The following is a 12,829-nucleotide window of genomic DNA, read 5'->3' as shown; positions in this document are numbered from 1 at the left end:
GTTTACAAAGTAATTCTGTAACTCTCCTTACAGTTTATTTAACAAAATAAACCTTGACGTTTCCCATCTCTTTCTTCTTTTCATGGGAAATATGCACTCAAGAACCTCAGAAAACAGTGGTGCTACCCAATTATATGACAGGAATGAACAATAAGTTGTACAGTATCTGGATGGCTCAGAAAAATGCCTCCCTATAGCAACTACTCACCCATCTGCTCTTGCTCCATGGCTATTTTCAACTGCTCAGGTATTCCCATCCCAGGGATAACTGCTAGGCTGTTGGGTTCCAAATCATCTAGAGGAAAATAGTAAATATTTATACTTATTTGCTTTGCATTATCATTTTGTTCTTCTGGATTCTTACCGTGCTTTTACCATTGGCACTGTTATGTATTTCACAAATGCTGGGTCACTTTTTAAACTTACATATGTCGAAAGACATTAAAAGAACTGCCCATTCAGATTCATAAAAACACCCCCCAAAAGGCCAGGAACTACTTCCTTTTGAAGGAAGGTCACATTTCAGAAAATTTCATATCCGTTCCCATTTTTGTTATAGTAAACACACATATTTTAAAACTTAAATCAAATTCAGATGATACATCTTGATGATACAACTAATGTTCCCAAACACAAAAGGGCAAGTCATCAAACAGCTTTATGAGCAAACAGACGTAACCCTTGAGGCAAAAAAAAGGTTGCTGAGGTATGCCACAGAGCTGGACAACCCGACAACCCTGAGCAGCTTGAACTTAACAAAGAAAAATCCTTAGGAAGGAGAGATAAGTTTTAAAATTTGAGTCAAATTGAATAATTTGAAAGGATTTCCTGCTGTAGCTCAGGACAGTGGAAAGTCTTGAAGTTGCATGAAGTTGCCAGGAAGAAAAGTAAAGCAGAGACATCACCCGAGGGAGAGCCCAACCTCCTTTCCATTTCTGCTGGACTGAGCAGCTCTTACCTCCTGGAGCTGTGGAAAAAAAGAAGACGCACTGTTGGAATCGCTTGGAGAATAAGATCATTCATGCAAAAAAATATCTTTATCTAGGTGGTCACCAGTGCTGTATGCTGTTTCAGTGTCTCACCCAGATGCACATTCTAACGCCAGTTGAAAGCCCAGAGCTTGCTCCTAACCCCCAAACCTCTCATCCCCACGTTCTAGGGAACTGCCTTACCATATTCCACACCATCCTCTGACATCCCAGGCAGCAGATTCAAGTTGTAACGATCTCGCATTTTATCTCCAGGCCGATTTCGAGTCCAAAACTTACTGTCAAAAGGAAGTTACATGATAACGAGCTCAACAGGAGGTCAAGAAGAATAACTACTTTTAACCTAACAACTTATTTATCTAAATTTTAGTATGCTAACTTGGTTATATAAGGGTTCAATTCCTACTAATTGAGTTCAGCAGTGAATCTGAACGTTAGGTGTGCGGTTCAAATGAAAAACCATTACTATGGCTCTGGGCAGCCTGGTCTGGTGGTTGGCAACCTTGCACACAGCAGGGGGGTTGAAACTGGATGATCACTGTGGTCCTTTTCAACCCAGGCCATTCTATGATTCTATACTATATTAATTCTACAGTTACTATTCAGAAAATGCTTCAAAGCATGAAGTAAATACAATGCACTGGTACTGCCGATATCCAGACAGCTCTAAGAACCTCCTCCTGTGTTTAAGCACATCCTTCACATAAAGCTAACCTTGATGGTAGACACATCTACACACAAAAATTCACCCCACTTATAGATACTCCATTACAGCACATTCCACTGCACTTGTAATGCACAAAGAGACATGATCAGCAGATGATCTGAGGGCAAAAACATTGTGGAGACTGGAATATTTCTTCATCAAAAGAATATTTATTAAGCTCCTCAGCTTCCAAATCTCACAGGAACCTGAAACGTCAGTGTTTCTTAAGGCTTCCTTAGATGAAGGACAGGAGGTTAAACATCACCCTAACTTCTCATGTAAAATGTCAGGTCCTTCCCACTCAAGTTTGTCTCTCTGCTTTGCGCATTGGCTGTGTATCAGAACCTCTCTTTGTTCACCAATGCCAAGCACCCTTTTCGGTTCTGAACATACACACATCCCCTCAGACTCCTTCTTTGAATCTTTTAAAATACCTGGTGTGATCATTTGAGCCCGAACAGAGAATGTGTCCGAGGGGATGCCACGCCAGGCTCCAGATCATTCCTTCATGGGCCATTTCCATTCCACCAACCTCCTTCTCAACCCTGGTGCATTAAAAAAAACCAAACAGCTATCACAGAGAAGATTATCTGATTCAGATACAATACAAAACTTCTGCTATTTAGGTGTTCCTGGTGTTACTGTTCCTCTGTCCCCTACTTCAGTAAAAATAAGCCTCAGGTATTTTTCTATTGCACGAATTCATGATACACAGTTGTACTTCAGCAGGAATTCAATTGCATAGGAAATGTTAAAACTATTTGTTTAAAAGTAAAATAATTACAGTACACCGTGAGAAGCTCTAAGAAACTAGCAGCTTTAATCACTGATCACCCCTCAAGAAAAGACTACACTGTGTACAAGCAATTTATCCTTTAAAATACAGCTTTAGAAACGAAGCCTATTCACAAAAATCCTCAGTGATAGAGTAAAACAATAAACATGCATTAAAAAGTGGAAAGTATATTGTGTGTTTCATGTAACAGCCTGAGCATCTGACCAACACCTTTCCAACGCGCTGGTGAAAATGCTACGTACCCAACATGCCAGAATAACAAAGAGCCATCAGACCCTCCACTGGCAAACAGCCCCTCGTGAACAGGATGCCAGGCCACAGCTGAAATACAAAATAACTGACAATCAGAAAGTATGACACTAGAATTCCTACCTCATGTAAATCAGGATCTCAAGAACTTTCATTTTTAAACCAAGCGTACTGAGGAAACATTGCGATATCAAACAACTACTGACCTGTGGCCTCTTTCTTATGACCCCTGAAGACCTGAAGTTCCTCTTTCAGGTTACGAATGTCAAAGAGCTTGCAGAGATGGTCACGAGAAGCTGTTAGCAACCAGTTGCCATTCAGATTCAGCTTCACCTCCATCACTGTGTTTTTATGAGCGTGTCTGCAGGCGCAGAAAGAAAACTGTTTGTCCAGATATCAATTTCTCAGACAAATCAAACATGATTATTTATCAGTTCCAAATATTTAGGTCAACAACAAAGCAGTTCAGGCTACTAAGCTAGAATAGCAGACCTTTCTGTGCCGTATGCCTGGACGTTGCTATTTGTACTTTGAAACCAGGGGAGATTCAGGCTGGATATTAGGAAACATTTCTTCTCTGAAAGAGTGATCAGGCACTGGAATGGGCTGCCCAGAGAGCTGGTTGAAACACCATCCCTGGAGATGTTCAAGAAACACTTAGATGTGGTCCTAAGGGACATGGTTTATTGGGAAATATTGGTAGTAGATGGGTGGTCGGACTGGATGATCTTGGAGGCCTTTTCCAACCTTGGTGATGCTGTGATTAAAGTCAATATTTTTGAAGTTTAAACTTCACCTAATTTCTAGATTTTCTGGCACAATTAAAGTATTAGCTTTCTGTTTGAAGTAATTGCATACGGCTGGAAAGATGTGAGGTAATAAGCTAAAAAGAGACAAACATGAAGTCAGCTTGTATTCGAGCAAAGCGAAGGGTGTGGGCACGGACTTACAGCGTGGCAAGGCTCTGGCCAGTTTTTGGATCCCAGAACTTGATCGGCTGTTGGCTGTCTTTGCTTCCTGATACAACTAAACCCTTTGTCGGATGCCAGTCAACACATTTCACATCTGCTCCATGTCCTGTTAATAACGTAGAAGTTGTTCGTTTAGAAATTTCAATCAAATTGAGGAAGCACAGAAAACCGAAGGGTTCACCTCTTACAACCGCGACGTAAAAACAAACAAAATCACACAACACAAATCACAGAACAAAATCAAATTAAATAAGAACTCCCCAGAGATATTTAAGTAGCACTAATCATTGAGAGTATCTTCTCTTCAGGTTATAGATCAAAAATGAGGCTCACTTCAATATAAAAGCTCTCTAAGGTGGCTCCGGTGGTACTCTTAGGCTTTGATCCTACAGCAACACACAGCATGAAGCAGCATTTCTATGGGGGTGTTAAAAGAAAAATACACTGTGACATTTCACTTTCTCTCAAGTACTGCAGGAACAAAAAGGAAATGCATTCATGTTCCCATCCCATCCACACTACTCTTCTGTTGTTCTGTCAGAAAACAAGAGCTTAAATCACAGATCTGAAAACTAAAATAGCATATGATGAAAAGAAATCTTCGATGTAAAGTCTGTTATTAGGTTTTTCTAGCAGCCTGGAGTAAGGAGAGAAAAACCTCCACAATACTGATGATCCTTGAGGTTCCTTCCAACCCAAGCCATTCTATCATTCTAAGATATGATTCTATGATTTCATTTTAAATCGATTGCTCAGATAACTTAAAGAAGAAACACTCATTGCCACTACAAAGGAATTAGAGGGATTTAGAGATAAAATAATGAATGGAGATTTCCTTCTCCAGTATCTCTCCATGCCAGCCAACACCAACAGAAAGCCAACAGTACCATGATAGTCAATGTCAGAAAATGAGACAGCATGTGCTAGCTACAGCAAAAAGTGAGATGAGAAAGGAATGGCTGTCTGCAACACAGAGGCACTGGTTATAACACGGTATGGAAGAATGGTAGCATTCTGCATCAGAGACAAATGGTTCCTATCAGACAGCTCCTACTGCACTGCTTTCCTTCAAGGTGCAATATGGAACCTGAAGCAGCAAAACACTGCTTGATATCGGTCTCAATTCAATAAGAAAAATATATGACTTGAAATTTTCCTGAGATGACAGAAGAATCAAATTTGGAGCATTATACTTCCATCACACAGTAAAGGCAAAATTTGATGACACAAAGCACTCCCTCAATCAAACGAGTGCAACCTCCACCCTTCCATTGTCTACAGCAAGACAGGCAGGGAAGAGATTCTTGACCCAAAGAGAAATGAACACAACCGTAGTTGAACATAAGGATATCATCATGGATGAAGGTACCCAACTCTCCTCTCCCAGTCGCAGCAGGCAGAACTGCTGCAGAATATGCACAGTCTCAAGGAAGAACAGGGTCTTCAGGCTGCAAAGACCATACAAGCTCCTTCCTGCCAATAGAAGGGTACACCGGGATGTATTGATTCCCCTTTTTCTAATTCTTCGGATGCAGCAAGAACTAAAAGGCACTGCGTGTCTGGATTTGCTCTGCCTGAGTCCACCTCTCAACCAGAAGGAGAAGCTGAATGCTGAGTGTGTATCTGGGAGGAGCAACTCTGCCAGCAGGAATAGAGTACTCCTCCTCAATAGTTAGGGGCAAACTCATGTTTGCAGATTTTCAGCTGCATTCTGTAGGTACCCATTATCTTGCATCCTCTCAGGAAAAGACAGCAGATTTGAATTCAAGAGAAACAATGGAAATGGTCCATTATGGTCAGTAACCAGATGAACTGTAGGAAAACATGTTCAGACTGGAACACTCAAATAATATCATTAGTAGAAAACAAAAAACCCCAAACAATACAAACAGCAGAAACGTAAAGTACCTAACCACATGGACTGGAATGACTTTGTCCTTTGCTGCTCCTGAAATAAAGAGACTTCGTAATGGAAGAGAACTTAGAGACAAAGGGCTGCTGGCTGGCTGGTAAGCCTGCAGCCAGTAAATGAGGTGCTGGCAGAAGACCATCTCAGTCTGGATGACGGCTCACCCTGTGCAAGGCCTGATTCTTTGGAGATCAAACAAACGTGAGTTAAACCAACACAAATGTGTATCCCAAGGTAAAAAAAAAAAGGCTCAGACTGGGCAACCTGGTTCGAGTTCAGTGTCACATTCTGAAACACAGCTGCCTAAGCACCCATCCTGCAAACACCCCCATAGGGAGCAATCGTGATGGTGCAGCACAGGACTGATGTGCCTGGCAGAAACCAGGCTTGGCAGTTACATTTATTGGGCATTTATCCCCAGAGCACAGACATTCGGGTATGAGGGAAGTATTTCACTAGTTGTTTTTTTTTTCCATATGCATTGGGGATTTCTGAACTGGGTATTAATTAATTAAAGTGCTGGTTGTTAATACTTCTAGACAACTTATCCTGTTCTTTAAAGACACTGATCAGCAATTCTGGAGGCTGGAAGGAGTAACAGGCCATACAAGATCGTGGGCAATAGCGCTTGATCAAACCCAACGTGTCACAAGTATGAAAAAGTACAAATTTAAGATCCTATTTTTCCTCTCAACCTCACTTCTACACACAACTGAGTGAATATGAAATGTAGTGTAAAAAAAATCAAGTTTGGATCGCAGTCCTTCTATCACAGTCTGTAAAGTATTTAGTGTGAATAGATACATCATGTTTACTGCTGCAGCTGAACATTTTCCATTACAGCCTTTTCCCCAGAAATGAGCCCTATTTGAGGGCACATCAATTGATGTTAATAATATTTTGAAATTTCTAAATCCTCAGCAATTTTTGGATGGCTTATACGCATCCTGAGGTGACACTCCTTTAGATCACCTTCTTGTACGCCCACATTCAAAACCAAACAGACCTCTGTAACAGCATATGTTCTGAAGATTGAGCACAGAAAATGAGCACTAACTGCAACAATGCTGTTTCTTTCCCCTTTAAAACAAGGTGTTATAGAAGGGGGGGGGGGAAGAGAGGGTGAATAGTGCTGTGTATCCTTGAATTGGTCTGACCTGAAGGCTTTGCATCATTCCACAAGAACGTTCCCTTCCCTGTAATCCACAGCCCTGACGGAACACAGCACGTCCTGGAAGAGCAGGTCCTCTGCAAGGGGCTATTTCCAAAGCATTCAAAATAAAGCCATGAAACCTTACCACCAGCCCCACCAGCAAAAAGAAACAAGACCACCTGCAAGGCCAAGACAACTGGGAACAGCCCTGTTAATGGAAAGAGGATCTGTTTTCTATATTATTCCCTTAGCCTTTGTTAGTTGGTTCTGGATTGCTGACAAATTGGATTATTTTGCCTGTTCTACTCTTATAGAAGGCTTTTTAAACGACATCTGGCAGTTATCCGCTAACCTAGCAATTCCCTGCTTCCATGCAAATCTCATTTAGAAGCTGAGTACCTCTTATCTACCAGAAATGAGAACACTCCTCTTACGCGCTGCTTACACAACGCTGACCAGGTTGGCAGTAAGGGTAAGGATAAATTAATTCCATTAACTCAGAACAAAGAACACTTTCACATCACGAGAACCACGCACCTCCTGAGAGCTGTCCTATGAACAAGACTGACTTCCATTCTCCCCTCCCAGAACGAACACAGCAGAAACTCTCTATTTAGAGATTCACAGTATGTTTGTTCTTCTTAGCATACTGTGGGAGGTTGATGAATAAGAAATCAAAGGCAAAGCTCCTTTCAGTCTTTACCAATGCCTCCCACCATACTTTCAGATCCGTGTCTCCCCAAATCAAGTTTTCCTTAATTTGCTCACCAAGCTGTTCTCTAGCTCTTTGCTGGTACATTAAATAGGGTACCTGGGGAGACTGATGGGGTTTTAATCCACCTACAAGGAACATCTCCCATATCACATCAACATTTCTCTACACCAGCAGCTGAATGGGACATAATTAAGCCTTGTTTACAAAGCCCATCTTTACAGCTCTCTTATCACACTGTATTCCTTCCAGAAAAAAAGTTGCTTACAAAAGCAAACAAATAAATATATATATCCTGCCAGTTGTGTATATATCCTGTTGTCAGTTGTGGAATCAAAAGGTTAAAAATAAACCAAAACAATCATTAAACATTAATGAGGTAGATCTGAGCAAACGAGTTTTCCCAGCTCAATCCTTCTGAACAGGAAGTAAGACTGAAATGCAAGAAGTCAAACAGCCCCCAAAATGAGTTTCTGTAAATGAGTTTGGTGCTGGCACATACAAACCCCAGTAGGACTTGTACCACTCAGTGAGCAGTCTGAATTCTGCAAAAACCAACAAGGAAAAGCTTGAGCATAATGCCAGTGATGTGCTCTCAGAGTGGCAAATGCACTGCAACAGATAACGAAAAGAACCTTCTGTTAAATGTCATTGCTTGTAATGGCATGTAGGAATCTGAATTCTTTGTATCTGTTGGAATTCAGTGACAATGTTTTACATAAGGATTAATATGGAGCAGGGAAAACATCTGCATGCTGGTCTATGTGGGAACTGGGTCATGCAGGGTTCAGCCTTCATATAATGGGACAACTCACACGTTACAGCCAGTGCTTAAATGCTTCTCTGCGTTTAAAATGAATGCTGAGCAACCTCCAAAGCTGAAATACTTTGTTTTGAACAGAAACAACAATTACACACCTGAAAATATCTATTTTAAATGTTGGTAAAAGGTGTTAGTTTTTTTCTTTCCTTAAATCACTGAATGCACTCATGGCAGAATCTGCAATCATTGTAGAAACACATTCCCTTTTTAACTGACTGGCCTTCTTTGAGCATTATCCCATTTACAGGTTATTTCCTGTTTACATTGTAAAATAGAGAGGCAAAATAAGCTTGATAGCAGGTTGGGCAACAGCACTGGAAGTCAGGGAACCAGCATCTGTAACACAAGGAGCTGCTTAGCATTCTCTTAGAAGTGAGAACTCAATGACAATGCATGAAGTATGCACATTTCACAATTCCTAATCGTAAGACATAGGTAAGTTATATGTAGATTATTAACAGCAAGACATTTTGGTATCAAAAATGTAACATTCTCCCTGTGTTTAATCAGTGTGCAGACATTCTGCTTACCACACTACACATGCACGAAGTGCATCTCTGTCACAAAGTACATCGACGTGGTGACGTTTGGAAATGCAGTATAATGGTCACTGCAATACAACAGTCATTATTTATTCTAACAGAGAAGTCGTTACTAATCTTAAATAGGAAGTAATCAGGAAGCCCAGAGATAGCCTGTGAGAAGAGACAGGGAAAACAGGACAGAGAGAGGAAGCCACACCAAGTGAAAACTGTCCAGCATCTTATGCCACAACCATGGCAGTGCAGACAAAGCCAGGCTGTCAACAGTGCTAAGAGTTGCACCATCTAGGGCAAAGCAGCCTGGATTCTGCTCTGCACGTAGGCATACATGGCCACAAAAACCTCACAACATGTATTATCCCTTTGCAGGTACTCATCCGAGAACGAAGAGGACTTCTTTAAATTGCAAAAGGTGGAACATCTTTTTCGTTGCTGGTTATTTCATTTGTAAAGTAGCTGGGACGAGATGTTCTCTGTTCAAAAATTAGCTAGCCTACTTTGAAAGCAGCAACACACTTGCTTGTCATTGACAGAAAGCATTTATTTAGAATGGTATTTACATGTAACGATAGTAAAAATAGATGTACAGGAAATATTAAAAAATGAACAGCAATATGAAAAAATAAATGTTATCTTTTGTAACATAACCAGCTCAGAGGAGCCCCCAAACCCACTCCCCTCAGGGAGAAATTGTCTGACAGTTTTTTACTGCTTGTTTTCTGGCACCTTCCTCTCAAGTGTCTGACATCAGCCATTGGATTTTAAAAAGCTAACAAGTGCCTGCTGTCATAAGCCATCAGACAAGATGGATCTCTAGTACTGAGTGGCAATTACTGTGTAATTCCATACAGAAAAGGGTGAATATAACAGAGCATAACGGTGTCCAGGAATAGAACTGAGAGTCCTCCAATGGAAGAAAAAGTGCTAACTCAGAAGACAAAAAATCCAATTATTTTGTACATCATCAGTCAGCATTTTCCACAGATTTACAGTGCTGTGTTTGGGTACAGAACGAACTTGCTGGGCAGCATGGACTTTTTGCGGTAAAAACAAAACCAAAATCAACTCCCAGAGGAGCAGGAGCTTCCCCATTCAATGTTCCCAATGAAACCCCCCAAACAAACGGAACTGGTGTCTCTGGAGCCTGCTCACAGCCCAAGCCAGCAGCTTCAAAAAGGATCCAGCAACATCACAAACCTGATCACAACGTCACGGCATTTGGAGCCTCACATCGACAATCTCAAGCTCAAAAGTAACTCTTCAACTGCTGTTCAGTCAGAACGCACACGGACCAAACGAGGAACGTGCCAACAGCCGGTGCCTGAGCTTAAACTTCTAGCAAGCAATTCAAATTTACAGTGCACTGATCCTACAGTAGCTCCACTGTTGTTGCTGCCTTTTAAACATGTACGTAAGATGCTTGTTAAAATACTCAATTATTTAAAATGTTTACTCACTTGCAGTCACCAAGCTGTCCCATCGGCAGGCTTGGGGCAAACCTTTGTCTGTTACACTTAACCTGTGCCAAACGTATCACTGAGGAGAGTCTGACATTTGCAGTGAATATTACGAGAAGCAACACAAGGAAGGAACACAAAAACACAGCACTGATTTAGACAAAATTTCACGTCAACTTGAAGCTACTACAGAAATTGTGTGCATCCTAGACTTCATCGTGGGAAGTTAGCAAGTAGGGAAGAGGAAGGAAGCTGGGGGACACTACATAATTCATGAGCAGCTTGCCTGAAGCTATGCACTACAACTACAAGAAGAACTAGAGTTGGAATGTTTAGTTCCAAACTCAGGGAAAACCCAGATACTTCTACAAAAGCTAAGAGTAAACCATCAATAATCATTTTCAGTATAACATCTTGTTATAAGCTCGTTACAGCTCTGCTGGTGATCCAGTTATCTCAAGAGAAAAGCAGAGTTTGTCCCTGCGCTGAGTGCCCAAACCCAAGCTCCAAACCACTGTTGTGGCCATGTGAACAGACACCTTTCAGCAAGCTGCTAAAAACCTACGGACCACATTGGGGATTGCAGCTAAAGAAGTTGTGTGAAGTCTTCTACTTTTCTCCAATTTGATACGCCGCTGCTTCCAAGGAAACCCAGAATCTTTTAATAAAAGTATCCAACAAAGACAGCTGAGATCCTTCAAACTGATCTTCCTTAATCCATTCTTTCAAATAGGTTTCAATGCCATTTGTGGCTGAGACTGCAGGGCAAGATCCTACTTTAAATCCCACTGAGGAGAGGCACTATCAACTGTCTTCTCTACCAGACAATCAGATGACTTCTAGAGATGGTGATGGTTACCTGGCTACTCAAAAAGAGGAGCGCTTGGCCAGGCAGCTTTCCACTTTAAGGGAACATATACAGAATATATATACATATACATATGTATATACATATATATATATGTATATACACACACAGAAATATATGCACATATACAGAAATCTTTTTCTTGCCAATGAAAAAGTAGGCAAGCTCCTTTTGATAGCTCATTTACTGATACAGAACCTCTCATAAGTACGAGCCCATTATCATTTTATGCAATGGAATCATGAGTTTAGGTACACAGAAGTCAGGAGAACAGTTCAAGGACAAATATTCCATGAGCAACTGCTCTCATGAGGTGAGAAGCAGTCAGCCCAGGTGTAAAGTGTGGGGACAAAACACTGTCAGACTCTGCATAGCCTCTAGGAAAGGATTTATTGGTCTCAGTAATCCAAGCACTTAGCAAGTATACGAGATCCAAGAAGGGACACACTGATAGAGACCACATAAACTGCTCTCTGCATTTTACAGCACCACTAGGACTGAGCAAACCAGGTAGCAGCAGGTCCACTGAAACAAGCTGGTGGCAGAAAGCAAAGCACATGGCACTGGCCCCAGTTACAAAGCACTGTTCTCCCTGTACTGAGATAAAGCTCAACAAATAGGAAAGCTCTCACCTCAAGGGCAAGGGATCAATTTTCAAACAACTGAAATATGAAAGGGCTGTGAGTTATGGAAAGAGTCAGTAACAAAAAAAAAAATGAGCAGCATATCAGGAAGAAAAAAATATGGCACATAAAATCATACAGTGACTCACGTATCTACTCTATTACTGATCTCAAGGCTAATGAAGAGAAACTAAGAAAGTACATAGAAAAAAGCATTTTCGGTGCAAAAAAAATGCAGGAGCAAAATAAGTTTGAATAATGTAACAGAGGCTTGACAGAACTAATATCTTCCATTGAAACTTTAACCAAGCAGTAAGAAAAAACTGAACTCAGGAAAGACAGAATCAAGGACTGTGTTATTGCAGCCTCGTTCCAAATTTCCACATTGCTGCTCACTTCTTTTAGCTTTCCTGTACCACCACCACACCTGCAGCCCATTCTCTTTCCATCCACCTATTCATTTTTAGATCTTTTGCAAAATCTTTTCCTCTTTCAGATTTAAAGACTGAAGCTCTGATTTAAGTAGAGAAATCCAAATCCTTTTATCTAAATTCTGAAAATAGGGCTCCTCCTTCAGCAACTGCTCTGTAGAGAGTGGCTGTGTAAGTATCAATAAAGCTCTAATAAATACCAAGCATCCTCGTGTGTTTCTTTAAATTCCACAAGCACACAAACGAGCCCAGCAGCAGAGTTCTCTGCATGAGATTGAACAGAGATGGGAGGGGAAAAAAGATGGCGCTGAAAACTTACCAGGTTGTAGGTTTAGGTTTTGTGCAACCTAAGCCTAACAAAGAAAGGGAGAGATGTCAGCAGGAAGAAATGGGATAAAGCAATCCAAAGAGCACTTAAATAACTCAGATGTATCAGAACCAGGAGGAGAAAAAAAAAAAAGAGAACATCATAGTTGGTTGTGAGAGACAGAAAGGCCAAGGCAGGTTGCCATCAATTAAGCATCTCTAAACAACAATTGCTGATGGCAGTTGGTGGAAAATGCTGTTCTTGGAATCATTTTCAGGTGTCAGAAGCAAATG

The 12,829-nt window shown here is 41.0% G+C and overlaps 1 protein-coding gene across 4 annotated transcripts in view; it reads right to left on the bottom strand.

Annotated features, from left to right (window-relative positions):
• The window catches only part of WDR33 (WD repeat domain 33), a 61,812-nt gene that overhangs the window by 13,603 nt on the left and 35,380 nt on the right, over positions 1-12,829 (bottom strand). For 2 of the 4 annotated variants that reach the window (XM_052687405.1, XM_052687403.1), the window contains exons 8-13: positions 3,691-3,817; positions 2,947-3,101; positions 2,734-2,812; positions 2,130-2,240; positions 1,173-1,267; positions 274-967 (exon numbers count right to left, since the gene is read on the bottom strand). In XM_052687405.1, coding sequence (XP_052543365.1) covers positions 753-967; positions 1,173-1,267; positions 2,130-2,240; positions 2,734-2,812; positions 2,947-3,101; positions 3,691-3,817 — 782 coding nt within the window. In that variant the 3' untranslated portion in view covers positions 274-752. Of the gene's footprint in view, positions 1-208; positions 968-1,172; positions 1,268-2,129; positions 2,241-2,733; positions 2,813-2,946; positions 3,102-3,690; positions 3,818-4,069; positions 4,129-12,829 lie in introns of those variants that run through there. The other 2 variants (XM_052687414.1, XM_052687412.1) reach the window with 2 other exon arrangements.

This window comes from Tympanuchus pallidicinctus, unplaced genomic scaffold, assembly GCF_026119805.1.
Source record: "Tympanuchus pallidicinctus isolate F22 unplaced genomic scaffold, pur_lepc_1.0 scaffold22, whole genome shotgun sequence".
Classification (NCBI taxonomy): Eukaryota; Metazoa; Chordata; class Aves; order Galliformes; family Phasianidae; genus Tympanuchus; species Tympanuchus pallidicinctus.
Note: the sequence above shows the minus strand (reverse complement) of the source record. Positions and strands in the feature narration are given on the sequence as shown.